Here is a 27646-nt window from a genome sequence, read left to right as displayed (position 1 = left end):
ATTCACACACACACACACACACACACACACACACACACACACACAAAGTTTATTAGAGGACACTGGGGCTCCAAGGGATGAACAGGTTTATCCAAAGTCACATACCTAGAAAGCGACCTAGCTATAAATGGAGCCCTTTGCTGCCCTTGCTATGCTGCAGAGGCCAGGCTCTCTTCCCAACTTCCCCGGCTCCTCACTGATGACAGAAGGTGTCTGTGACCCAGCCCTCACCAGTGTGCTCATCTTTGTGCCTTTCCTGCCGAGATCTGTTTAAGCCCAGCTGACTGCCCCCATCTCCAACCCCACCCTCACTTCCTAGGCATGCTGGTTCCACTTCCAATGATGTCTTCCATATGCAGAGTTTGCGTATCAGTCCTCCACAGCCCAGCTCAGATGCTGCCTTCTCTAAGAAGCCTTCCCTGACCCTTAACTGAAGTGAGCTCAAGAATTTACATGTGGATCCTGAGAGCATTCTCAGACAGTCCCATCTGGCTCTGCTTCCCAGTTAAAGAGTCTTCCTGCCATGTTTGCAAGAGTTTGCCTCACAAGCGCTATGTTTTAGTTCCCTTCCTCAGCCCAAGTTTGACCCTTGCTTCTCCAACTGCTGTGTCCTCAAGGCCCCTGTAGCCTCCTTGACTATGAACCCAGGACGGATGTTGAGAAGCACGTCTTAGAACCACAAACACTGGCTTTGTAACCAGACAGCCAAGGGTATGAGTCAGAGTGATGCCACCTGGCCCCATTGCTCTTCTTTCCTTGGGCAAGGCACTAACCCTCTTGGGAACCTTGTATTCCTCATCTGTTAGTCAGGGATCCCAATCCATGTCTAATAGGGTTGTTGTGAGCATTAAAATCGTGTTCAGAGTTCTTAGTATGTGAGGAGCAAATGATACCTGCTATTATTAAAAATATTAGGATGAGGATGAAGATGATTATTATTATCAGTGTGGGCAGGGCTCTGGGCTTAGTGCCAGGCAGATCCGTGTTTGAATCTTGGCTAGGCCGAATATTAAGTGTGTGGCTGTGGGAAAGCCCATAACCAGGCCAAGCCTCAGTTTCCTCAACTGTAAAACAATGATGATAAGGCCAGCCCAGGTTCCGCATACAGTGTCACTGGGAGGATCAAACAAAAGAAAGTCACTGACAACTTCAATAAGTTGTAAAGTCCCAACTTATATCATCAAATGACTTATGATTATGATAATTACTAAATACCCTGAGCTGCAGGTCCCAGGAACTCCCCTGCTGGGAAGAGCTCAGAGCTAGAGAGACTTTAATGGGTCCCTCGACAAGTAGCAGGCATATGGACAGGGATGCCTGGGTGCCTGTGTTGGGAGTCGGCCCAAATTGCCTTTCTCTAAACCCACAGTGGGACAGTGGGTTCCATGTCCTTTGCTAAACTAGTGCCTTCCTAAATGCTAGGACAGGCTATGCCCATGCCATACTCCTTGGATGCATATTGGTACTAATTTTGTCTTGTCATATACACTGGACCTGACTGCAGCCATCACATTCCCCTTGATTTCCTGCTGGCCCAAGTGTGCTCCCATCCCATGGCCTATACCTTGGGCCTGGGCATCACTGTGCTCGCTCCATACCCCCTGCCTGGGATGCTAGGGCAAGGTGTGTCTCATTATGCACCTCTGTCTGTATGCTGAGCTCCTCTGCCCCCTCTCATACCCACTGCCTGGATGCCAGGACCTGGGCTGCTGCATATGGTTGAGCAAGCTGTGCCCTGCACAAGAGTTCACAGCCAAGAGGGCGTGAATGGGGGCTGAATCCAACCTGTGCTCTGCTCACTGAGCCGGGAACCCTGGTGAGCAGCCACAGTAGCCCAGTGGAATAGGAACATTCTTCCAACTGATCCACTCGGTGGATTCTACTCTTCATAAAGGTGCTGTATATGCTAGTCGCAGCTCTGGCTGGGGCTGAGTGCACTCATCCCATGCCTCTGTTGCCTGGGCCCATCTCATCTCAGAGGCTTACTCCATGAACCCCCAGCCTGGATGCTAAGACTGATGGGCCCTATTCTGAGACCCCCATCATTTTCATGTAGTCCCCATACTTGACACTTATGTCTTCACTAAGCTTCTGATGGCTATAGGCATGGGAAATGCACAGATAGCCCCTGTCTCTAATCCAGTTTTACTCCCACCTCCTCAAGTGGCAGATTGGTCACACCCTGAAAACTTACTGAAGCTTACAAACCATTTTTTTTAACCAAGCACACAAAAAAATAAGTGCACTTGTCACCATAATGTATATTTCTAATATGTAGAAAGTGTCACATCAAAAGTCCATCCAAATTCCAATACTCAGGGCTAGCGCAGTTCAGGGTGGAGCACAAAAGCCAGACCAGGGAAGCCCCATGTCTATTATGCCCTCTTCTCCTGGGAGAAGGTGGAGAAGGTTCCAGGGCCAGAACTGACCTGTCCGCACATCGGCTTTCCCATCTGGGCAGCTCCCATGAGCCCCTCTGGGGTTCATCCCAGCACCCAAGTCAGCTAGGGTCAGAAAGACTGAAGAACAGTTTCAACCCCCTCCCCACACCTGCCACATTCACCCCAGCCCTCCCACCCCACTCTATAACCATCCCTAACACCAATGGGACAAACCCCTGGAGATGGCCCCCACCCCTGCCAATGGATCCTGAAGTGACAAACCAGAGGCCTCTATCCCAGTCCCTGCCCTATCTCCCAACTGCTACTAAAGAAAGGAGGTACTGACCTGACTGTTCTGGAATTTTCACCATCAGATCTGAAAGGGAAACAGAAAAAAACAACAGTTAGCATATGCTCTCTCATCTTCTTCTGCCCTATGCACTGATCTTGAGGCCTAACACACATTAGGGGTAGGGTATTTCATGCAGAGCAAAGAGCCAGTGCAATGGCTGTAAGATGGTAAAGGACCTGGCCGGTTGTTGGGACAGAGAAGAGGACAGTGTGGCTGGGGTGGAATGAAAGAGAAGAGTGGTTGAAGGTGAAATCGAAGAGGTGCCAGAAACAAACCATGTGGGCCTGGTGGTCACAGTGAGGAGTGAGACCTTCCTTGAAGTGGCTGAGAGGCAGCCTTCAGCTGTGGGCAGGGGCAATGCCTGAGCTTTGAACACGTACTGAACCTCAGATATAGGCTCTGCCACTTATCTGCTCTGGGACCTGGGTAAGTCACTTCCCCTCTCGGAATCTGAGCCTCAGTCTCCCCACTCGTAACATGGGGCCAATTCTCACGGGGCTGTTGGGATGATTAATCCCTTTGGAACCCAGCAGACAAATGCCAGGTATTATTAACAACATAGAAAAGGTTTTGCCAATTGCCTGGTCCAACCTGCTTATTTTCCAGATGAAGAGAATGAGGCAGAGAGGGTGAGTGAGTCAGCTGCTGAGTTCCTTTCTACTACACTGATCTGCCTTCTTCATTGTGAGGCCCCCTCAGAGGCAAAGGAAAGGCGACAAAAGAGAATGGAGTAGGGGACAGCTTTGAGGGAACCAAGGGAACAGTGAAATCTGTACCACACCCTTCCACTGCTCCTTCCCAATAAGTACACACACACAGGGGAGTTAGGAATGACAGGAACTGGTGTGTGTTGGGAGTGGGGAAAGGCAGGAAGAAGGACCAGGAAACTTGAAAGAAGTGTAAGAGTGTGGGAAGTGCCCTCCTCATCCCTTGTCATCTTCTTTCTCCTTCTTTACCTGCCTGCCCCTCACCATCCTCAACCATAAGTGACTGCAGAGGGGACAGAGATGAACACATTGCAGGCTCCGTCTTCAGGTGAAAGAACCATGATGCAACCTTAAGTGAAGAGAGCGTCATCCATGCAGAGTGCAAAATGAAAGAGGGACACACAGGAAGGGGGATGGACCGCAGAAGAGAGTATTTGTTGGAAGATTGAATGGGGCACCCATCAGCGAGGTGGGCAGGCAAGCATCACAGTGCTGGAGCTCAGACAGTGGGCGAATACAGTACTTCCAGTTCTACTACTAGCCACATAATCCCAGGGAATGCATTCCACTCTGTCCAGACTCAGCTTTTTCACTTGTAAAATGGGGGCAGGATGGTGAGAATCCCTCTCATTGTCGGGGGGCTGTGAGCTTCAGCCTAGCATAGTGCCTGGCACATGGTGCGTGCTCAGACAACGACAGTGGTTCCAACTTTTAGCCTTCACGGCCTCCCAAAGGGACGGAGGACCAGTGCCACAGAGTACCTTTTCACATTTATTAAAACTTTCCATCTGACTCTACAGCAACAAGATTGGTTCTGAGGCCTGGCCCAGTTTTTCGCAGGTACCACATCAGAGGGGCCTAACTTCGATGACTCCCTGTCTACTGACAGAACAAAAGCCAAGCCCCTCAGGATCTCTCCCTAACATTAACCCTCTACTCCAGGTAGGCTGGTCTCCTTGCCACCACACCCCACCCCCAAACCCAAGCATACATTTATGCAGTCTACTGTATACCAGGCCCCAGCCCAGGAATACAAACCTTCAAAGAGCTCATGGAGATGGTGAGTGGAGATGAGTATATATGTCGCTCTAAACTGGAACTGGTGTGTTAGGGGTGGGGAAAGGCAAGAAGGAGGACCAGTTTAAGAGTACGGGAAGTGCCTTCCTCAAGCCCTGTCATCTTCTTTTTCTTTCTCTTTACCTGCTCCCCCGCACTGCCCCGAACCATAACTGACTGCAGAGGAGACAGAGATGAACATAATGCAGGCTCTTTAGAGCGACATATATACTCATCTCCATCATCATGTGAACAATCACTAAGCACCTACTACGTACCGGACAAGGTGTGAGGCTCGTTTTTGTACATTATCTCCTTTGATCCTGCAAAGTGGGAATTACCCATCCAATTTTAAGATGATGAAACAAACTAAGACTCGAGAGAAGTTTAAATAATTTGCCCCATATCACACAAGAAAGGGAAGCTTGGTGTGAACCCCAAAGCTCGTGTTCTTACCACCAGGCTCCACTGTACCAGTAGCTTGGTGCTGGATACTTGAGCACAGTTAAGGCGACTTTCCTTATCCTGGTTCTCCATTGTCAAGACAGACCCTTCCTCTCCAGGGCCCTTTTTTCTAAAAGGTTACCAGATATGTACCTCTGCTCCAAGAGCATTTCTAGATGATGTTCAGTCCTCGAGATGGCAGCTAAGGGGAGCAAAAGAACTCTGAGCCATAATGCAGAGTGAATTAGGTAGTCTTCCTCATTGTGGACTGATTCTTACTAGTTTGAGGGTATATAGGATCATCTGACCTTCAGTGTGGCTGTGCAACCACCTCCACAGGAGCTGCAAGGGTTTGTAGCTCCTTGTGCATTTAGTATATTATTAATTATGTATAGATAACAATTATCATTAATGCTGTGCTATCCTATATCTCTTCTGGGCTAATGCCCTGCCCAGTGGCCAATCCACCTCCTACTCCAGGAAGCTGGGCCGCCATTCTTTTGGAGGGCAACACAGACTGGTAGAAAGAATGCTGTGTTCTATTATGGCTCATTCCCTAACTGGCCGCATAGACTTGGACAAGTCACCACTCTCTGGACCTTGGTTCCTCATCTATAAAACAATGGCGCTGTGTTACTTGAGTTCCAAACAATCTTCAGTCTCTAAAACATTTAGTTTCTTCAGAATCCCAAAGTTCTCTCTTTTATCAACTGGGTTCAGCTGTCTATGTGAAGAAGCAAAGACCCAGGGTAGCAGGCCTCCCTTTATCAATCCATATCGGGAAAGGAGATGGATTTCTTCTGCTAGTCCCCCTGCCCCTCTTCTCCTAACAAAGGCCACTTAGGACCCCAGACTTCTCAAAGGCTAAGTTCTGCCAATTCCCATCCTCAGGAGTAATATTCACTAAACAGTAACCTATTGAAGCCTATGAGTATAGTGACCATATTTTCTGAACCAAAAACTCAGGCATGTAACCTGACCAAGGATTTTGACATTGCTCCTTCCAGATAAAAGGAACAATCTGGCTGATGGGGAGAATAAATAGCAAAATATGGAAAGTTCTCGAACCCTTTGGGGACTTATGGGGAAAACAGGGTAGAATAATTGAAAAGAACGTAGGCCCTTGAGTAGCCATAGTAGGGTTTCTGCCTTCACTTCCTGACTAGATCCCTTGCCTCTGGTTTTGATCCTCCAAGCAATCTATAAAGAGTACCTGGGCAAACTATAATGTACCTCTCACCAAGAACCAGGAATTAGATAAACAAAGTTGTCCTCTGAGAGCTAAACTAATAAAACAAACATAAAATGCATCAGAAACGAGATACGCAAAGCTACCTGAAAAAAACAGACTGGTCCTCAAGCTAGGATTTGAATAACATGTCTAAAAAATCAGATGTCCAACAGACAGGAGATTGGACATCAATGAAGGTAATTTTTTTTTTAAAGGAGACTTGAAGGGCAACTGTGAACAGGACTCCTTCCAGAAGTGTCCCAAGGAAAAAGAGGTCTCTCCAAAAGCTGAGAAAAGCAGCCAGGCACCTCTACTCCCAAACATTATTTTGTCTAACTGCAAGTCTCTTCAATGGACAACTCTCTTCTCACACTGCTTGACAAAGGAACCTCTCTAAAGCGCAAAAAAACTGATGTGGTTCTCCTGCTTCCATCAATCAGTAATTTGCCCACCAACCTTCCTGCAAAGCTCTGCAAAGCTCTAAATCTCGCCCCGCCCTTCCATCTGCTTTTTTAGCACATCTGGTATTTGCTACCTGGAACACTCTTGCCCTTCTTTATGGTTTTTAAATTATTTTAAATTTTATTAAAGTGATAGGCGAAATAGTTTAAAAAGTCAAATTATAAAAGCATCTTAACAACTATAACAGTCTCCTTGTCAACTTATTTTTTTCTGACTTCTTGTTCATATTTCTAAAGTATATGCTCATGTTGGCTAATCTGTGTTTGAAACTTTTGTGTGTCTTTTTTAAATGTTATTTTTTTTTACTAAAGTAATACATGTATATAGATTTTTAAGTCATAACGTACTAGAAGGATTATAACAAAACATAAATTCCTCACTCTACCTCTCTGAAACCCCCAACTTCACTCTCAGAGACAAACTGTTTTCAAGTATTTTAACTGCTTTTTGGGGGATTACCTTCTTATTTTAAAGAACGCACACATACTTCTATTTGGATTTTTAAAAATTTTATGTATTCTGTATGGAATTCCTACTGTGCAGGGAGAGGACACAGGTCTCTTGCATACACTTCCACCTCCAGTCCCCAGTTCTCAAGCAGGTGCACATGTCTGTTTCTCTCACTCTACCACTATAGTCATATCACAAAATCTTGGTTAAATCGATATTAGTGGTTTATATTACATGACTGCCTTGATATTAACAGCGGATAAATCATATCATATGCTATAATTACATTTCCTTTTCATGTAACTTCCCCTCCTCCTGGTGTTGATTATTATTATCATTATTATCATCATTATTATTTTCCTTGCTTAGTGTTCTTCCTATATATGATCACTTCTCTTTCAACTCTGTCACAAGTGCAATTTTCCTCTCAACGTTTTGACATATCGGGTAATCTGTCAGATTTTTTTTTTTCCTTCAAGACATCCGTCCCTGCTGCAATCCAGACTGGTTGATCTCTAGGCCTGCACAAGGTTGCCCTAAAATCTTCTCCCTTCCCCATCACCCTAGGATTCTGTGTTGCCTTTCCTGTTTCCTAGGTTCCCTGGCCTTTTTTTCTGGCTTATGTTTGCATTTTGCTGGAGCACTTTTTCCAATGCTTCCTGAGAAAGGAGGCATGGGATATAAAATCTTTAGATCTTACATGTCTGAGAATGTCTTTATTTGCCCTCACCCTTGACTGACATCAACTGAGTATAGACTTCTAGGTTGAAAACTACATCCCCTTGGAATTTTGAGGAAAAAATGCTCCATTGTCTCCTAGCTTCCAGTGTTGCTGTTGAGAAGTGCAATGTCATTCTTTATTTTTATTTTTACTTTTTTACAGTAGAAAAGAAAAGTTTTATTAGAAGGGGAAGTTACACTTCCAGAAGTGGAAGTGGCCTGAGCGAGAGAAGTGTGGCTCAAAAGGCCTGGTAACAAAGCCTTTGGGGTTTTTTTAAATTGTTTATTGGGGTAACATTGGTTAATACAATTATATAATTTTCAGGTGTACATTATAATTTAACATCTGTATATTCTATTGTGTGTTTACCACCCAAAGTCCAGTTTCCTTCAGCTACCATATATTTGATCCCCTTTACCTGCTTCACCGTCCCCTTGCCCCCCTATATTTGACCTCCTTTACCCCATTTACCTCTCCCCTCCTCCCCCACCCCTTACCCTCTGGTAACCGCTAGTCTATAGTTCATGTCCATGAGTCTTTGTTTGTTTGTACTGTTCATTTGTTGCTTTTAGGTTTATATCCCACATATAAGTGATATCATGCGATTTTCAACTTTTTGTGTCTGGCTTATTTCGCTTAGCATGATTATCTTGAGTTCCATCCATGTTGTCGCAAATGGCAGTATTTCATCTCTTCTTATGGCTGAGTAATATTCCATTGTATATATGTACCACAGAGTCTTTAGCCAATCATCTATTGTAGGACACTTGGGTTGCTTCTATGTCCTGGTCGCTGTGAGTAATTCTGCTATGAACATTGGTGTGCAAATATCTTTATGGATATGATTTTTTAAGTCTTTGGGGTAAATACCCAGTAGAGGGATTGCTGGACCATATGGTAGATCAATTCTTAGTTTTCTGAGGAACCTGCATACTATTTTCCATAGTGTCTGTACCAATTTGCAGTCCCACCAGCAGTGTATGAGGGTTCTCTTCTCTCCGCATCCTCTCCAGCATTTGTTTGCAATGTCATTCTTTTTTTCTTGGTCTTTTGTATATGACGTGGTTTTTCTCTGGAAGCTTTTAGAACCTTCCCTGTCTCCCTGGTATTTCACAGGGGCATATCTTGGTATAGGTCTTTTTATCATTTATTTTGCTAGTTACTCAGTGGGATTTTCATTCCTTTGCTTCTGGGACATGTTCCTGTATTATGTCTTTGATCATTTCCTTCCTGCTGTTTCCTCCATTCTCTGTTTCTGAAACTCCTATTGTTGGATGTTGGAGTTCCTCCACTGATCCTCTAATTCTCATCTTTTGTCGCCCGTCTCTTTGTCTTGTTATCCTGCTTCCTAGAACATTTCCTCACCTTTTATTTTCTAATCCTTTTGCTGAAATCTTTATTTTGGCTCTCACTATCTTTAATCTCCCAGGTTTCTTCTCCCTTCATTACCTCTGTTCCTTCCAAGTTCGTTTCTCATGTTTCTTTGCTTGCTTGCTTTTTTGGTCATTCTTGCAGGCTGATGGTCTTCCTCAAATAGCCTTGTATTTTCTGATCATCTCTGGCTACCTAAGGCTTGGGTTTAAATGTCAGTTTTACTGAGGCTTAATTTACATAAAATGAAATATACCTATTTTAAGGGTTCTTGGCTGGTGACCCTCAGAGATCTGTTCCCATAACACTAACAAGCTGATGGGAAGCTCTGTGTATAGATGCTGCTCGTCAGGTGGTGGGCTTCACTTGTAGTTACTGAGCTACAAGCCTGTTCTTTTGTTGGAGGACTCCCAAATGTCATCTTTTAGAGGCCTTTTTCTGGGGCCTTTCAGTTTCCCCAGACAAGAATCCTTTGCTCTCTCATAGGGTGCTGACTTTGGTGTTCTGGAAGCGGGGGAGTGGAAGGAAGTTGGGGTCCCACTATTTTAGGATGCAGATCCCTTTGCTTGCAGCCCTGTTTTACCCCATCCTCCATTATGCCTGGTCTCCCCAAGCCCAGAGCCTCTTCACTTCAATTTCTGCAAAGAATCAACCTCCATCTGCAGAGATGGGACTGGCAGGAGCAAAGTTGGGGTAGTCTCTGACGGGATGTGGCTAGAGAGGGGCCAAGAGGGTCTGTTAACAGACTTTCAATATTCTCCCTGTTTTTAGTTCCACACCTCATCCTGCCTTCTGTGGTTCATAGCACCGCTGAATCCTGAGCATTTATGGGCTCTCTGGATGGAATAGTTGACTTCCGATCAGCATCCCTAACCTTAAGCGTTTCTACCTTTTTTATTTCTTTGCTCATATTTCAGTGGGATTTGGGGAAGCAACAGAGATAAATAAGTTTATTCAATTTGTTGTGTTTAACAGGAAGTTCCCCTTCTTATTCCAGCTAACTCCTATTCATCCTCCATGACTCATTTAGGCAAGACCTTCTCCAGGAAGCTTGTCTTAATGTCCCTAGGCTGGATGAGGAACCTTTCCTCTGTTCTCCCACAGGATCCTCTTCTTGCCTCTATCAAGCCCTCATCAAACTGTTCTGATAGTGTCCATTTCCATGCCTGACTTTCCCTGCAGACTGGGAGCTCCTGGTGGTCTGGGGCTGTGTCTTAGTCATGTCTATATCCCCAGTTCCTAGGGTCTGGGCCACAGAGGTACAGAGTAAATATGTGGTGAAGGAATGAATGACTATAAGAATGAATCAGACCAGCCAGAAGGACCATCTAGAAAGGGAAATAAGCTGAATACAATTGTTCCTGTACGAGACCAGTTCCCTAAAAGTTGTAAGTTCCCTAAAAGCTGTATATGCGAGGATGCCACTGCAGCATGATTTAAACCAGTGAAAAAATGGGCCCAGCTCCTACACCCTACATTCAGAGGATGGCTAAGTACATTGTGGTACATCTTTACCATTAAAAATGATGCTTATGAAGAATATGCAGTGACATGAGAAAATACTCAAAACAAGAAAGAAAGAAAGAAAGAAAGAAAGAAAGAAAGAAAATCCCATGTTTGAAAATTTTGAAAACACTCAACCCATTCTAATTATATGGTTTTACTGCAGTGGGAAATTAATTATTATTATTAAGAGAAAGAAAGAAAGAAAGAAAGAAAGAAAGAAAGAAAGAAAGAAAGAAAGAAAGAAAGAAAAGAAAGAAAAGAACAAAACAAGAAAGAAAGAAAGAAAGAAAGAAAGAAAGAAAGAAAGAAAGAAAGAGAAAGAAAGAAAGAAAGAAAGAAAATTGTATGTGCTGTATCACTTCGACTATATGAAAAGAATATATAGAATGAGGGAAATACACTAAATGTTCAGAGTGGCTGCCTTTGTGTGCTATAACGATGGGTAATGTTTTTCTCCTCACTTTTCCAAGTTTTTCTAAAATTTTAATGGAAGGATGCATTAAATGTATAAGTTTTTAAAAGCTCCTAAGAAAGGATGATAAGCGCCCAAGAGTACTAGGAACGAAATGCTACGAAGGGAACCTAAAGGTCTGTGTGTACATCCAGCGGCACTTGATAGGAAGGCTCCATTCTCCACTGGCTGGAGACCCTGAAGGCCCAGGCCCATGAAACAGTGCCCGCCCTCACTGCAAAGCAGGACCTAGCCAAGGAAGCCAAAGGAGGAAGCTCATGGAGCCCAGTCTATTACAAATCGCAATGTCATAGGCTGTGTTGGGAAAAAGAGGCCCCTACACTGGGCCCAACGTTTACAGGCCCTTTCCATGAGGTAAAGAGTCTGCTGGGCTAAGGGAATATGCCCACCAGGATCTTTGGCCCTCTCTCTTCCAGACTGCACTCCAGGAACCCAAGACCTCAGAACTCCCTGCCTATAGTTCTTGAGCTTACTTGCAGGAACTGTGTGGTCTTATTATCCAGGTCCATCTTCTAGGCCAAAGGGCGACAAAGGGGAAATAGATGGAGCTTGCATGCGGGCTGGGGTTTCCATATACATCTCAAGGTTGCATATAAGCCACAGGTGGAAAGAGAAGAGAGGAGGGCCAAGGGCCTCGACTGGTACCTTGCCTGGGCCCCCACGAATATAGAGGCAGTCAAGTCCATAGGTCCCTCCTAGGCCTCAGGGTTTGCAGAAGGGCCTAGCCTCGAGTGTTCGACAGATCTGGGTGCAAATCCATTTATTTGCTGTGCGACCATGGATGAGTCTATTCCCCTCTCTGAATTTCAATTTCCCCAACTATAAAATAGGCTTAATAATTCCAACTTCAGAGAGGTGTTGTGAGGCTTGCTGGGGGCACAATGGCTTAGCTGTTGTGAGTACAGGCTTTGGGTCAGACAGGTCTAGATTTAAATCCCAGTTCTGTCCCTCCTAACTATGTGACTTATATCTCTAAGGCACAGGTTGCTCATCAATATAATGGAGATAACAATACTACTAACCCGATAAAGTTGTTGGAAAGATTATGATTGTAATGAATATATAACGACATTGGAAAATGCTTAATTAAATGAGAAAAGTCTGCTTAATAATGGTCGTGTGAATACTGGCTATGGTGGAATTGACTGGGCCTCTACACTCCCCATTCCCCTGCCCAGCCTTATTTTTCACCATAGCACTCAGCACTATTTGACACATTCTGCATCTTCTTGTTTGTTTCTTTTCTGTCCCTGCTCCCCACATTCACACACTAGAATGTCTGCTCTGCAAGGCAGAGGTTTTGCCTGTTTTGTTCACTATTTCCAAGTGCCTGGAACAGTGGGAGTGTGAAGATGTTCTTCACCAATCGAGTAGATATCTGCCACGTACACATGTGTAAAAAGGCATTCCTAGCCAGGAAAACAGCCAGAACATAGGCATGGAAACACAGAGAAGTCCACTATGCTGAGGGAACCCTAGACAGTTCAGTACAACTTGAGTGCAAAGTCAGGAAGGGAACAGAGTGCCTAGAAAGATGAGTGGGGCTGTGGTCTGGCCCAAAGGTACAGACAAGAGCTCTCCTAGACCACAGAGGTAAGAAGACCTACTTGTGATGGCCAAGAAGTAGAAAAGTAGGAGGGGAGAGGCGAAGATGCCTCCCAAGTTCAAGTGCCACCTAAGTCATGATCATGTGAAAGGTGAAAGTAAAAACCTTTTGAAATATAAGGAGAGGAAGATCCCTTTCTAAGGGGCCCATTTGAGCCAAGAATCAGACCTAGAAATGGTAAATACGGAGGTATAGAAGTCAATTGAATGAGGCAACGGTGACATGCGAGAAAATCATATAAAGGTTATTAAAAGAGAACAACTAGAAGAACCACAGAACAAATCAGAAAGCTTGTTGGATAATGTAACCGTTTTCAGCAACGGATCCATGCAACATCAAGGCCAAGATGGTGGCGGGGATGCAAAATGCAGGCCATGGTGATTTCGGCTGCCGGTTATCTTTTTGTTGCTGATTACTCTTCATATAGTCCTTGTTACCAGTGCTCATTACCATTGGCCAAGTTCTGGGATGGTAAGAATGGTGATGACAATGATAAAGATTACTGCATACTTCAAAGGAAATATCTGTCTGTCGATTTTTAAATTTCTTGTTCAGGAAATAAAGAGGCAAGTATCACTTCACATTCTTATTTTAAAGAGAAGAAAGGCAGAGACAACAACAAAGAAAGCCTTGAATACCAGGCAAGAGTGTGAACTCCATCCTGTAATCGCTGGGGAGCCTCTGAAGGGGCTCAACCCAAGAAGTGATGAGGTCAAATGCTGTCTTCCCTAACCTCTCTCTCCTTTTAATCACTAAAGCAGGATTTATTTGGTCCTTAGTATATTCTGCCTTCTAATAATCCAAAAAGAATAAAGTGACTATTTATTAAGCACCTACAATAATCCAAGACTTGTGTTATTGTCCTAACAGCTGTGCAAGGTAATTATTATTCTTCTCATTGTATAGATGTGGAAACTGAGGCTCAGAGTAGCAATGTGATTTACCTAGAGTCATACAGCTAATAAGTAATGCAGTTGAAATTCAAGTCTGGGTTTGTCTGACTCCAAAACCAATGCTTTTAACTGCTACAGCTGCAGCTTCCTTCTGTCATGCCAGAGCTAAGCAGCACTTCATCTCCCATACCAGCCCATGAACTTAGTTTGGCCTCTCTCCCTCCCCTGGCTATGATCTCCTGTCCACACGGTGCAGCCCAAGGCCCCCCACAACATGAGCATTCAGGGAGTGCTTCTGAAAGAGATAATCATTCAAGAATGGAAGGAGTGAGCACAAGAAAGAAAAGATGGGGTTAGGCACAGGTATTGCAGCTCAGAATTGGTTTATAACAGGTCTGATTGGGGCCTCTCTCCGATCAGGAAGCAGGCCTTCTTTGTACCTTGTATATTAGCTGGGTTGATTGTGTGTGTATGTGTATTTTATATATTTATATACATATGTCTATATCTTTATCTATGTCTATGTCTATATATCTATGTATATGTCTATTATGTCTATATCTATATCTTATATCTATACCTATGAGAGAGAGAGAGACAGACAGACAGAGAGAGAGAGATGGAACTGGCTCTCCAGCCCTCCCTTCTTGCTTCCCTCTGCCTCCAGCAGAGGGATGGATGTTCAGCCATGATAGGAAAAAGAGTGGGCGGAAGAGGGAGCAGCTAGAGCAGCCTGCTGTTGCAGAAGCCTCAGCTCAGCCTCAAAGCCCCCTCCTGTGAGCTGGGGACCCATCTCTGGCCCACCTGCTCCCCATTGCCTAAGCAAAGGAGGCTTGGCTGTTCTCCAAGCACCCACCCAAATCCTGTCAAAGCATAGCACACAGCAGACGCAGACCCTCTTGAGTCACAGCAAGGGCACCCTGAGAGGTGGAGGGGTTGGCCCAGAGATCCAGAGGGAGGCAGTGGCAGAGCAGGGTCAGAACACAGGTCTCCAGTTCCTCAGCTGAGGGCTCTCTTGACTGCATGCTCTTGATGGCAGAGGTGAGGAAAAGGGGTGTTCCAGAGGCTGCCACAGGAGTGCTCATGACTGAGCTGGAGTCAGAGGCAACACATGCCAAAATGAGGCCATCCAAGGTTGGGTATTTGGGGGTCTACTAACAATTTCCATTCTCAATCTGGATTAAGAAAACGAAAGTAGATTTAGCCTTAGTATGGACCTCAAGAGCATAAATTTTTATATCTCCCTTCTTTCCCAGGACCCCATTAACATGAAAGTGAAAAAATAAAATAAGGTATGAAGTCATAACAGTGAAGAGGATGTGAGGGGGTGATGGCAATAGATGAGGAATTTCGACAAATTCTGGAAGCAAAAACAAAGAGAAGGGTGTTTGCAGTGGAAGGAGAGCCAGGGACACCACTCAGGGGGATGCAGCCAGGGAGGGAGCCAGTTGGGCCACCAGAGGCCGAGAGAGACTCCAGACTTGGAGATGGTAGGTATGAGGGAGGGTAGGGCTGAAAACATGGGGATAAACTGAAGGTAAATACATGAAATCCTCCTCTGGCCCCCAACTCCCAGGCCTAGAACACAAGATGCCTGGTATTCGCCCCTGGGTAAAATATAGGGCTTTGGGCTAAATAAATTAAACTATCTGGGATGAATTAGGGTACCTAGTGACATGCTGGTACCCCCAAAATGAAGTGCCTTTCATACTGGCATTTGGGGGGCACCCATTTTAACAGCCAGCTCCCTGGCGGTTGACCTAAAATAAAACCAGTAAGTGAACTAGCCAGCCTGGATAGACAGACATCTCAGTCAGACCTTCTATTAACTCATTCATGAACTATAAGATGGAAATATGAGAGAAAGGTAAGTGGCCTAGAGGATCAATCTGAGAAATTCAACATCCAACTAACGGACATTCTAAAAAGAGGAAATAGAGAAAATTAAGGAGAGGAAACTATGAAAGAAATTATGCAAGAAAAGACAAAGTGCATCAAATGGCAAGGGCTCACTGAGTACCAGGTGGGGTGAATGACAAACAGACCTTGAACTAAGTGCTGGTTACATAAGGTGTGTCTGGCTTGTAAAAACTGACCGAGCTATTCATTTGTGATCATGAGCACTTTTCTGTATGCATACATTTCAGTATGAAGTTTTAAAAAGTCTCTCTCCTAATCATCTTACAACCGTATGAGGAAAAACAGGGAAAAAAACTAAGTTAAGGTTGTAAATTGTCCACCATGTGCAGGGCACATTGTACATATCGTCTCATTTCATTCTTACTGCATCCCTTGGGTTGGTGCTGTTTATACTTATTCTATCTCCCAGGTGATACTTTCAAACAAGCAAGCAACCAACTCTCCAACTCACCTAGGCTGAAACTCAAAATTCAGTGTTCAGACACGTTAAGTCTCTATTTTCAGTTCCACACAGAGATAGGGATTAAACGACAACAACAACAACACAAATTAACTCTGAACTATTTTGAACTATTTATTTATTTATTTATTTATTTATTTATGCAAATAAGTGCGAAATATCTTGCTAAAATGCAAAAAAAAAAAAAAGTCCCTCTCCTAAACATCTCCAAGTAAAATGTCCCTAGAAGATATGTTATGATTATCTTGTGGTTTTGAGGAACTACACACAACAGTAAGCAAGCAAGCAAATAAATAGGAAGGAAAGAAGGAAGGGAAGGAGGGAGGGAGGGAGGCAGGCAGGTAGAAAGTCCTGGTCCAAATATAAAACAAAACAAAAAGTGGCATAACTTTGAGCAATTTGTAGATCATAAAGAAAATGTATTCGATCTTGATGCTAGGAACATTTTCCAAGAAGTACAGAGGTTGTGACAGTGGACCTGTAGGAAGCGAGGTGCAATTATAGTACACTATTTGGCCCTGCAATAAAAATATTGACATAGTCATCATCACGTAAATACAGTGTATCGGTGGTCAACTTTTAAAATCAATTTGTATACTATGGCCATGCCACCCTGACCATGCCCGATTCCGTCTGATCTTGGAAGCTAAGCAGGGTCGGGCCTGGTTAGTACTTGGATGGGAGACCACCTAGGAAGACCGGGTGGTGCTGTAGGCGTAAAAAAAAAAAAAATCAATTTGTATAGATAAAGCACTAGAGACCTACTTATTGTTACAGAACAGAATACAAACGTAACCAGCCTCGCACAATACAAAAGTACCGAACACAGAAAAATGGAAGATGAAAGGGCAGAAGAGAGATGGAGGGAAGGATGGGGCACTAGGAACTAACTATGTCTTACAAACTGAGTGGTCAAGAGATACTGAAATATTGATGGAATAAGAAATCACAGTTTAAAACAGTATTTAATAAAGTTACAAAGGTAGCTAATACGGGAACCAAATAGTAATATAATTATCAAGATTTGGGAGGGGAGAGAGTCAGGTGTTATAAATAAGCTAAATTCTCATTTGTCATAGTAGGAAGAAGTCAATAGATAATGTTTGAAGTTGATAAGTGAAGAAATAACCATTGAAGTGTGTTATTTAGAGATAGGAAGTTACCACCAGAAAACCTAAAAGATAAAAGTGGTCCTTCTGGGGGCTGGGAAGTGGGGAGCAGAGAGACATTGGCTTTTTACTATATATGTCCTCGTGTACTATTTGACTTTTTAAAATTGTATGAATGTACTGCTTTGATTTAATTTTAAAAAATAAGTTCCTCCTCTTTCTTTGGACCTCAGTCTCCCACACAGTACATACGAAAGGGGGAGGCTGATGATTCTGGGGGGAGGTGAACGAGGTCCTGTTCTCCAATCCATGCTTCTTTTCAGAACAGGAGCAAGACAGGCGAGTGAAGGATAGACTCTTCCCTGACTAACCCTTCAACTCACAGGACCACAGTCATCCATGCAGATGTAGTCCTCTCGGCTGCTCCAGCCTGCACCACCCGCTGGTCCTCTTCAAACCCCACCATCGCCAGTCCAGCCTTTTCCGAGTTCCATTCATTCAACTATTTACACCCATTTGTTATTTATACTCGCCTGAGTCACAAAGGATTTGAGGTAGCTTACTCCAATAACACAGATAAGGAAAGAATAAAAATTGAACTAGAAAATAAAAACTTGGAAAAAGAGATCAACAAAGATGCTAGTGCTGTACTTCAAATTAACTGGTAGCTGAGGCAGAAAGCAAGATACAATGAGCCATGACAGCCTCATATTAGGAAGGAGGAAATATACCAGCTTTTCAGGGGAAGCAAATCTTAGCCGAGCACTGAATTTTTCAAGTCATTGTCCACAGGAGATTTCATGAAGGAGAAGGAAATGACTGTTTTTGTTTCGTTTTGCTTTTTCTCCACTTTGTCTTATTTTAATGATATGCTATTTAAATATTTGGATGAGTTATCTCCTATGAAAACTAAAGAATCTCTGGTAATATCATGATTATGAAATGAGGTATAAGAGCATATGCTTTGGCACAATCACGGATTATTTCATTGGTTTTCTTCCCCCGGAAATGACTATTGAGTACTCACAAGTACCAGAGAGTGCCATTCAAATGATCTTGGCTAATCCTGAAAATTGGGCATTGTCATCCCATTTCACAGATGAGGAAAGTAAGGCACAGAGAAGGTAAAATAACCTAGCTGAGGTCATCTAGTGGGTTAGATTCAAACTTAGGTATGACAGTCTCCAAAGCTCATTCCTTATGTATCACATCATAGGGCCTCAAAACAAAGGCACTCAGGCCAGAGACACCCTGCCCAAGGTAGTGGGGACACAGTGATGACAGATACAGACCCACCCTCTTCCATGAAAACAAAATAAAGGGGAATGACAGCCCTAGCTGTTGGGGCAGAAGCTGCCTCTAAGCTGCCTTCGTTACATTAAATGAGGACCTCTAAGGCGGGAAGCAGCAGAAAGAAGGCTAGGCCTGGGTTGAAGAAAGGAGACTATAGACCCCAGCTATGAATCTAGCAGATCCGATTTCCGAGGGGCTGAACCAGGGCAGAGGGTCTGTCTGCCATCGAAGGAAAAGACCCTTTATTTAGGTGACGCCTCCTCTTCATCGCTTCCTCCCTGACAAGTCACCCAGAGTCCTTGAGTCTTCTCATCTGTAGCACACAAAGATAATAATCCCTGCAACCTTCACAGGATTTCAAGGCGTAATATAGCACATTTAAGGAATGATGCTTTGAATACTGGAATTAATCTGAGAGTGGCTCTTCTAATCACAGCTCCTCTTCTTACACGTCGAGTGGCCTTATACAAGTCCTTTCTCTCTCTGGGCCTCAGTCTTTTCATCTATAAAATAAACAGCCTGAGCTGGCTAATTTTCAAGGGGCCTTTCAGCTCGAAGCTTTTTGACTTTTATACTATTGACTTTTATATTATTGAAATCCTACTGGTCATGACTGGCTGCCACTGCTCTGAGCTCTCATGGTAGGCTACACTCCCCTCCATCACAGCATTTGTCATTGTGTTGTCACTGTCTTTTCTCCAACAGATTATCTCAATTCCTAATGCCTAAGCTCAGGCCTTACCATGTCTCACCTAGACTGTCACACCAGCCTCCTCACTGGAAACCTTCCCATCTATCTTCCAAACTGTCCTCTAGCGGGTTCTCTCCAAAACATGGCTCTCAACAGGTCATTCCATACTCTACAATGCACACCTATTCCATCAGCTTAAAACCCCATATTGGCTCCCAATTCCCAACAGAATAAAGCTCTTTATCCTGCTATTTTAGTGTCCTCATGATCTGGGCTAGCCAACTCTTCAGACTCTTCTCCAGATGCTCCCTGACTCCCTGTTAAGTGTTCCTTCCATCCCCGTACCCTGATGCTTCCATGCCTCCATATTTTTGCTCAAGCTATCCCCTCGCCCTTAACCTCCCTTGTCCCCCAATTCCTACCCACTCACATGCCATCATTCTTCACCTAGCTAACTCCTAATCATATTCCAAGCCACAGTTCAGGCATCACCTCTTCCAGGAAGCCCTCCCTGACAATCAGGTTAGATGTCTCTCCTTTGGGTACCCATAGCCCCTTAGCTCCCCTTTGGCACAGCACACAAGATACCACATTAGAATCATCCGTTTCCATGACCATCTTCTCCACCCAAATGTGAGCACCCTGAAGCCAAGAACTATGTAATATTAATCACAGAACTCCCCGCCTGCAGTAGCACAAGGTGTGCCACATACTAGGCACAATAGTCACTGGACCGACCTTTCTCTCAGAAATGTGGTAAGCTTCCACATGGCTTCTTCCTGCTGCCCTTCCATGGCACTTAGTTTTACAAAGTTATTATTAATAATAAAAATGCCTGTAACCGAGTAAACACACACTATACACCAAATACTTCATATATATCATCTTATTTAATTCTCTCGATAATCACCATAGGATGGGTTATTTATGAATTGGCTAGCATATCAGATGTGTACAGTTGTGTGAGATGCTTCCCAGTTTTATAAAGAAATTTGGGGGAAGGAAGAAAGTAGGTACTTTTTATTACGGATATATTGACGATAATTCTAAAGTGGTTATATAGAGAAAAATACTGGTTTTATTCAGTATATTGCATTCTGGAATCCAGTAGGAAATCACAAGGCCCTGATATGCAAACATATTATCCCTTTAAAAAGGCATAAAAATCACATAACTACAAAGAAATGCATTTGATAATAGTGAAATGGTACATATCAGATAATAATTGTGATAGATTTCCTTCTAAAATGTTAGAAGAATCACCCTTACTGGCCGCGTAGCTCTGGCTTGTCATCTTTGTTTTGAAAAGGCTATGATGTGAAGATCTTGGCTGGGTTGTTTTCGTCACTATTCTCCACCTCTAGGGGGCAGGGCAGCCTCACCTATCATTTTCCATCCTTGTCCCTCAGTTTTCCATCCAGATCAGGAGCTTGATGGGTGTGCTGGGTAGCCAGGAAATCTTCTGATACATTTTTGTGGGGGGCAACATGAATCTTACATATCAGAATACACAGTTTTATCCTCTTTTTCTACTTGAGAAACATGAGGCGGTGAAAGTTAAGTGACTTGCCTAAAGTCACACAAAATCCTCCTTCCCTGGCACCACACTTTCACAGAATGCTAAGGTCCCAGAGAGCCTTAGCTCCTACACACTTGAGAACAGGCTTTCTCATGTAAATGCTTTCAACATGGATCCTCGGAGAGAGACCAAATGCCACAAGGAAGTGAGAGTGACAAGCAAAGGATCTTGCCCTAAATGAGTTACCTCAAAAGAGGAAATAAGTCATTTATTCATCATTCTTCCTTGTGACCAGTGTTTATTATTCTGCCAGGAAATACAGCAGGGAATGAGCTATCTATTCTGACTCTAAGATACTGTGCTGGCCCAGGGTCTGAGCCCAGTAACGATTTGGTGGATAAATATGTAACTTCCCACTGGACTGGATAGACTGCACAGAGGTCCTATGCAGGCCTCTTTGCTCCTTTCAGAACAGAGTATCTTGTGCTGAGGGTCAAGACCATGGTATGACATGGCCATGGCATGGGAGGAAGAGGTAACAATGAGCAGGGTGGCTTAAATGTGTCCAAAGTCTTGTCCATCTCTGCTCCCCTGCCATTCTATGAACTGGAAGACTAAGTGTGAGAACAGACAGCAGAGGCCAAACAGCTCCAGGGAGCATGAGATAAAAGCTGCACAAAAGCCAAGAGAATTCTGAAGTTGAGTTACCTCTCTCCACGGGAGTCCTGGAATGAAGAAAAATTTAGGCGCCCATGGCCATTAGCGCACCAGGACTTAATCTGACATTCATCTGTCTACTTAACATTTATTGAGCAGCTACTATGTGCTATGCGATGTGTTTCCAAGCTTCTAGCTCCTTCGTTCATGCCCACAGCAACTAGCATAGAGTCTGACACAACATGTGCTCAATACAGGTCAGTTAAATCACAATCTGAAGGGGCTCTTAATCTAGTAGAGAGGATACGAGATGCAAACAAATAACCATCAAGGTATAAAAGTGCTCATTTCAAGGATCAGGAATAGACCAAGCACCAGGAAGGACCAGTGAACAAACATGTGAGAGGTGAAAGCAGAGCTGAGCCTGGAAGCTGGATGGAGCAGGCTAGGAGAAAGGAACAGCATGAGCGAAGACCCAGAAGGCTAACAATGGGGTACACAGTCCAGTCTGGCTGGAGCACGGTATGTGTGAAGGGGGCTGAAAAAGATGAGAGGAGAGAGGTAAGTTGGAGACAGATCCTAAGAGGACCATGCACACAGCAGGCAGAAAAGTTTGAACATTCTCCTGCAGGCCAAAGAGGGAGTGAAACCACTGGAGCCCTGCAGAAAGCTTGGCCTGGCTGCACTTATCAGAGGCTTGGCAAAGCAAGAGCAGGGGGAGCATCTATTAGGAGACCACGGCAAAAATCCAGGAGGCAATCAGGAGAGGAAGTGGTCCCTGGAGCTCTGCTGGGGGAAGCCCGGAGCCATGCCTGGAGTGTCTCTATGGCTTTACATCCCTCCTGCCTGTGGGAGGCAACAGTGTACCATAGGCTCAGGAGCCAGAAGGTTCTGGGCTCCATGCAGTTGTGTAACCTCAGGCAGGTAATCAGACCTCTCTGATCATCCTTACCTTGTCTGAAAAATGAGGATAATACTAACACCCACTTGGCAGGGACTCTGCAAATGAGACAAGAGGCAGTACTGCCTGATGGGTAAAAACACTGCAGGTGGACTCTAAAGCCCAAACACCTGGGCTCCTTCTCAGGTCTACTGCTTATTCCTTGAGTGACCTTGGGTAAGTTATCCAACTTTTTGTGGGCCTCAATTTCCTCATCTATAAAATGGATTTAATAACAATACCTACATCAAAGGATTCAGGTGACTAGTGAATGAATTCATATATGGAAAGCACTTAGAACAAATAGTGCTTGGCACACATTAAATGCAGTAAAAAAAAAAATGCTAGGTATTATTACGTAAAGTCACATAAGGAGGCACCTGGCATATAGAAGACTAAGACTCAGCATACATGTGGCCCTCTATCCATGCTCCCGGTCTTTCCGGTCTTTACTGTGCTCCCAGCAAATTCAGAGGCCACAGCAGGCAGGGGTGGGACAGAAAGAAGAGTAGCAAAGGGCAAGCCTGGGTCCAGTCTTCTTTCCACCTCTCCCTCCATTTGACACCAGGAGACACCCACTCTCTTCAAAGCCCCCCACCTGGATCCTCGACAGCAGCCAGGTTTTCCTTGAGCATGGTGTTGGTTCAGCCTGGTGGCCCCTCCTGCTGTGTGCACACAGCTAAGAAATGTTTGTGGATGACAACAACTCCATTCTTGCCCCAGATCTAGACAGAGAAGCAAGACTCCTCTAATTCTCATTCACTCGACATTATCATTTCCTCCCACACGAGTATAATGCTTCCAACACAGTGGGGGGAAGATAAATGGTTTCCCCTCCTGAAAAGAAGGAGAGACCCCCACCCCTGGGGAAAAGCACCCGAGACCCCACAGGGGACAGACTTCCACAAGGCCCCTCCCTGGGTTCACTCCCTCTCTCCCTCCCAGAGCCCTCAGCCCCTGCAGAGAGCACTCTGACACCCCACCGCACGTGGGAGACAACTGTGTGGTAGACCAGACATTGCTCTGGCTGTCAAGAACACCAGGCCGGCCCTCTGGTTGTTTTCCCCCAATATGAGCTAGCTTGCGGGGTGGGCAGGGGGTGGAGGCAGAGGATGGAGAGTTACCAGCTTCAGCTCACCACCACCTACAGCAGAGCCAGAGCTGCGCCCATGCACAAAGCTTGGGGGATGCGGCTCTCTTCAGCATGGAATGGCACAGCAGTGGCCCCCAGCAAGCCTATAAATCACTCCATGTGCCAGATCTGAAAGGTGGGCCAGGGCAAGATAAACGATGAAATCAGGGCTCTTCTCTAGTCATCTGTGGGGAAGGGGGGGGGGCAACAATTACAGGGGAAAAGACCTAAGCATTGATAGCGACCAGTAGCTACTAAAAAACAAATGAATAAGCAAGCAAAGCCCTCAAGTACAGAGTACCAACTGCCAGAAGGAGGTCGGGCCTCATCTCGCTCTCTGCTGCACTAGAAAGGCCACACTCAGGGCACAGCAGGAGGCATACTGGCATCCGGGAACCTGTCCAGAAGAGACAGTGCGGGAGGATGTGGGAATCCTGGGGGGATGACATAGGTGGGGGTGGATGTGACAGCTGCTATCAACTGCAGTAGAGGGAAAGTTCACAGGATTGGGAGTCTGTCTTATGGGTAGTATGACTTCTGCTGTGCCGCTTCACTTCTCTGAGCCCTCAGTTGCTTCAGCTATAAAATGTGGATTGCGGTGACAGACGCATAGGGTTCTTGGGAGGATTCAATAAATCCCTAGGCAGAGGGGGCCCTCGAAAAGCAGCATCTGGGCCCAGGCCCCTCTCTCCCCTCTTCCTCCACCAGAGGGAGCCTGGGGACCAGGAGCTCCCAGCCTGTACCAGCTCTACCTATCCTCCCCCAATGCTGCAGCCTCTGCTGCTAAACTCCCACCCTGCCTTCCCTGGCTTCCAGCAGCAGCCTTCTCACCCACTCTACAAACCCAGAACAGACCAGGCAGTGGAGTCGCTTGCAACAGTTGTGGTGGCAGCAATAGCTACTGCCATAGACGCCTGGTGGGGTAGGAGAGTGGGAAAAAGGGAGACACAGCCTTCTTCTCTCCCCTGTCGAATCTCCCACTCATCCCAGAGTCATCTCCTCCTGGACATATCCTCTATAGTTACCTAAGGCTCTCCTGGCCTCTCCCAGTTCATGACCCAACCAGGTCCTGAGGCCAAGAGACTCCTGTGGGATGAAAAGCTCAGTGGAAAAACAAGGCGGGCTTGGGTTCTAGTCCCAGCTCCATCGGGAACTATCAATATAACCTTGAGCAAGGTCCCTTGATCTTGCAGGCTCAGTTTCCTCATCTCTAAAATGGAGTTGCTAGTGCTCACTGCACAAGGCCTGTTGTGAGGACCAAAAGAGGAAGTAATGGATGTGCAAATATTTAATATGTGCTTAGGAGAAATTCAAAGTACTATCTAAACCCCCTTATTAATCAAGTAGGAAATGTGAAGCCAGGAAATTCAACAAACAGCCTGGAAGGTGCACAAGAAGAAGGGACTATCAAGAGGCCGGCCTGTGTGGACAGCAGAAGCACAGAGCTCAAGAGCAAATGGGCTGCCTGCTAGCCAGCCAAGGGATTCGGACCAATGTCTACAGGATGGAGAATCTGAGTGTCATGGAATCCTGGAATTGGGGGAGGCCCAAGTCCTTTTCATCGGGCTTTACACCCAATTTAGGAATTGTGCTTTCTCCAGCTCTCCCTGACCCCCACCAGGCCTCTGCTGGACATGTCTGCCAGCCCGCACCCCCACCTCTTGAGGCAGTCCACTGCATCACCAGAAAGCCTGGTTGGAAAGTCCTTCCTGATTTATCCCAAATTTTCCCACTGTTCCTGGTTCTGCTCTCTGGAGTCACACATAATGAGGCTGCCTTTTCTGTCACAGGCCGGACCACTCTAGAAAAGTCTGCAGCCAGACTCAAAGGACCTCCATGCCATCCAGTCTCCCTCTGCCCTCACCCTACCATGGGCCTCTCCTGAAAGGAGACCAAGACCGTGCTCGGTTAATCCAGACCCTTCCTTCAGTGCGGGGCCTCAAGCTGCACACAGTCAGTCCTTTAGGAATGGGCTCCCAGCAGCCCTGCCTGGGCAGGAGGGCCCATCTCCCTAACCCCTCAAGCAGTCCACACCAAAACTCAGCTGAGGGTGCACTGCAGTGGAGCCCAGCCGGGCCCTGGGACTGCAGCTGCTGCTCCTGGGGCCCAGCCATCTCAACCCAGCACCCCAGCCTGCTGCCTCACCACGGGGGAGTTGCAGAGAGCTGTCTCCCGGCAGATTTCCTGAGGCAGAAGGCTTCCCCACCCCCAGCCCAGCCTCTAAGAGACACTCCACTGGTTGTGGCACATGGTAGGACCAGCTGAGCAGTGAGAGGAGGGGGGAAGGCTGTCCATTCGCTAGAAGACTTCAGACTTGCTCGGTAGTGTGGCTGGATTAGTCACATAACCATCAAATTTAAGCTGGAGGGACCCTTAGAGAGCATTCAAGGCAGATCTTCCCTTTGAAAAAGAGATCGGGGAACTGATAGCCGGAGAGAGGAAGAGAATCAGTCAAGGTCACAAAGCCAATCTGTAGCAGAAGTGGAAGGGGAACCTGGGTCTCCTAACTCCCAGTTCAGTGTTCTTTCCAATCCAGCAGAAAAGAAATCAGGGAGCCTTTGGGGCAGCCCTGTGAGCCTGTATGCCCTTGACTCTCTCAGCCTGACATTTATCCCCAACAGCTCATTGTGGTATCTGCACGGAAGTAGTGGACCCAGCCCATTTCCCACCAACCCAAGAGATAGTGCCAAGGTGTCCCAAATAGGCAGACACACTGACCCCAGCACAGAAACTGGCACTGATCCAACAAGAGGGAAGCTCTGTAGACTTCCCTTCCTGGTACGCTCTTTAATTTGGGTGGTATATTTCTTGAGGATGGAGAGGGGGTGGTCTTTGATGAACTAGCCAGGAGCCAGGCCTCCATCTTTGCTCCCCTATCCTTACACCCCCGGCCAGGATGTACTGCAGTTCCCTTCAGATGGATGTCTCAGCCTCCAGCAGCCATTCTGGTCTCCACCTGCCTCTCTGGGAAAGGATGGAGCTGAGGCCACCAGAGGAGATAAGATCAGGCCTGCACTCAGAACCTGCAGTGGAGACCCCAACAGGCACACACACACACACACACACACACACACAAAGAGGGGTATTTTCTTTTCCCTGGGGCTCCAAGTTGACACCATCGCAGACAATAAACAAATCATAAATAGATAGATAGATAGATAGATAGATAGATAGATAGATAGATAGATAGATAGATAGATAAATGGAAAGCCATCCTCTGGCAAGGATAAAGCCAGGGGATGAAGAAGTGGAGACGGCGATGACTGCTCTAGGCCCTCACTGGCCACGGTTCTAAGAAGAGATACCTGCTCTCCTCAAGCCAACCCAGTCTGGGGTGGCTAAGAAAAGGGGTGTCAGCTGTATGGGGGGTGGGGGGCCGGCTTCTCCTGACAGGTTGGGACAGGAGAGGAAGACATGGAATCAGGCACCGGCTTCTTACTTTACTGGCCGGACAAGTTGGAGAAGGAACTAGAGGAGAAAGAGGGGGAGGGGGGACGGGTGTAGGTACGAACACGCATTCCTTACTTTCTCTGGAGGGTTGTGGCCGGGCTGGTGCTGGTACTGGTGCTGTGGCCACCGCCGGCCCCCGGACTGGAGCTCCTGGATGCGCCACGGCTCAGCTGGCCCCGCTCCCGCGGCGGCCGGGGTCCCACGCCCACCGCTGCTGAGTAGCTGGCTTCCTTGTCGCGGCCAGGGTGCGCTGGCCCGGCTTCCCGCCCGCCCCGCTCGCGACCCAGAGCTGGGTTCTCGTGGTGCAGGTGGCACTGGGCCACGTCGCGCTCGCGGGCTGGGTAACCGGTAGTGTCCTGGAGCGGGTAGGAGGCGTCCCGCTCCTTGTCCCGATACACCGCCTCCCGGTTCTGGTAGGCGCCGTCCCGGTTCGGGTATCCTACGTCCCGGGCCGCCTGGTGGAACTGGCTCTCCCGCAACTCGCGGTGGTGGAACTGGGTGTCGCGCAGATTCTGGTACTGGCTCTCGCGGCCGGGGCTGTCCCGCGCGCCGTGGGGGTCCCGGTGCAGCTCCCCGCGGTGCAGCTGGCTCTCCTCCCTCAGGTCGCGGTTCTCTTGGGTGAGCTGGTCCAGCTGGCCCTCCAGCTCCTCGATGCGCCGCCGCTGGGTCTCCAGCAGCTGCTGCTGGCTCTCGATGATGTTGTTCAGCTCCAGCAGGTACTCCACCGCCCGGTTGGGGCTCTCGGATCCCGGGCCGCCCGGGGGCCCCGACCCCGCCTCCATCCTGGCGGCCCAGGGGCAGGGGAAGGGGCAGGAAAGCCCGG

At 46.4% G+C, this 27646-nt stretch overlaps 1 protein-coding gene and 1 pseudogene across 2 annotated transcripts in view; one reads left to right on the top strand and one right to left on the bottom strand.

Moving 5' to 3' along the window:
* Positions 1 to 27637, bottom strand: part of IQSEC2 (IQ motif and Sec7 domain 2) — a 78280-nt gene extending 50643 nt beyond the window's left edge. For both annotated transcript variants that reach the window (XM_025040548.1, XM_015597912.2), the window contains exons 1-2: positions 26899 to 27637; positions 2728 to 2757 (exon numbers count right to left, since the gene is read on the bottom strand). In XM_025040548.1, the coding sequence (XP_024896316.1) occupies positions 2728 to 2757; positions 26899 to 27605 (737 nt within the window). In that variant the 5' untranslated portion in view covers positions 27606 to 27637. The remainder of the gene's footprint in view (positions 1 to 2727; positions 2758 to 26898) is intronic.
* On the top strand, positions 16628 to 16749 carry LOC112471904 (annotated as a pseudogene).
* Positions 27638 to 27646: the final 9 nt, after the last annotated feature.

The sequence above is a fragment of the Pteropus alecto genome, unplaced genomic scaffold (genome assembly GCF_000325575.1).
Source record: "Pteropus alecto unplaced genomic scaffold, ASM32557v1 scaffold159, whole genome shotgun sequence".
Taxonomy (NCBI): domain Eukaryota; kingdom Metazoa; phylum Chordata; class Mammalia; order Chiroptera; family Pteropodidae; genus Pteropus; species Pteropus alecto.
This window is presented reverse-complemented; position numbering and strand designations above follow the sequence as displayed.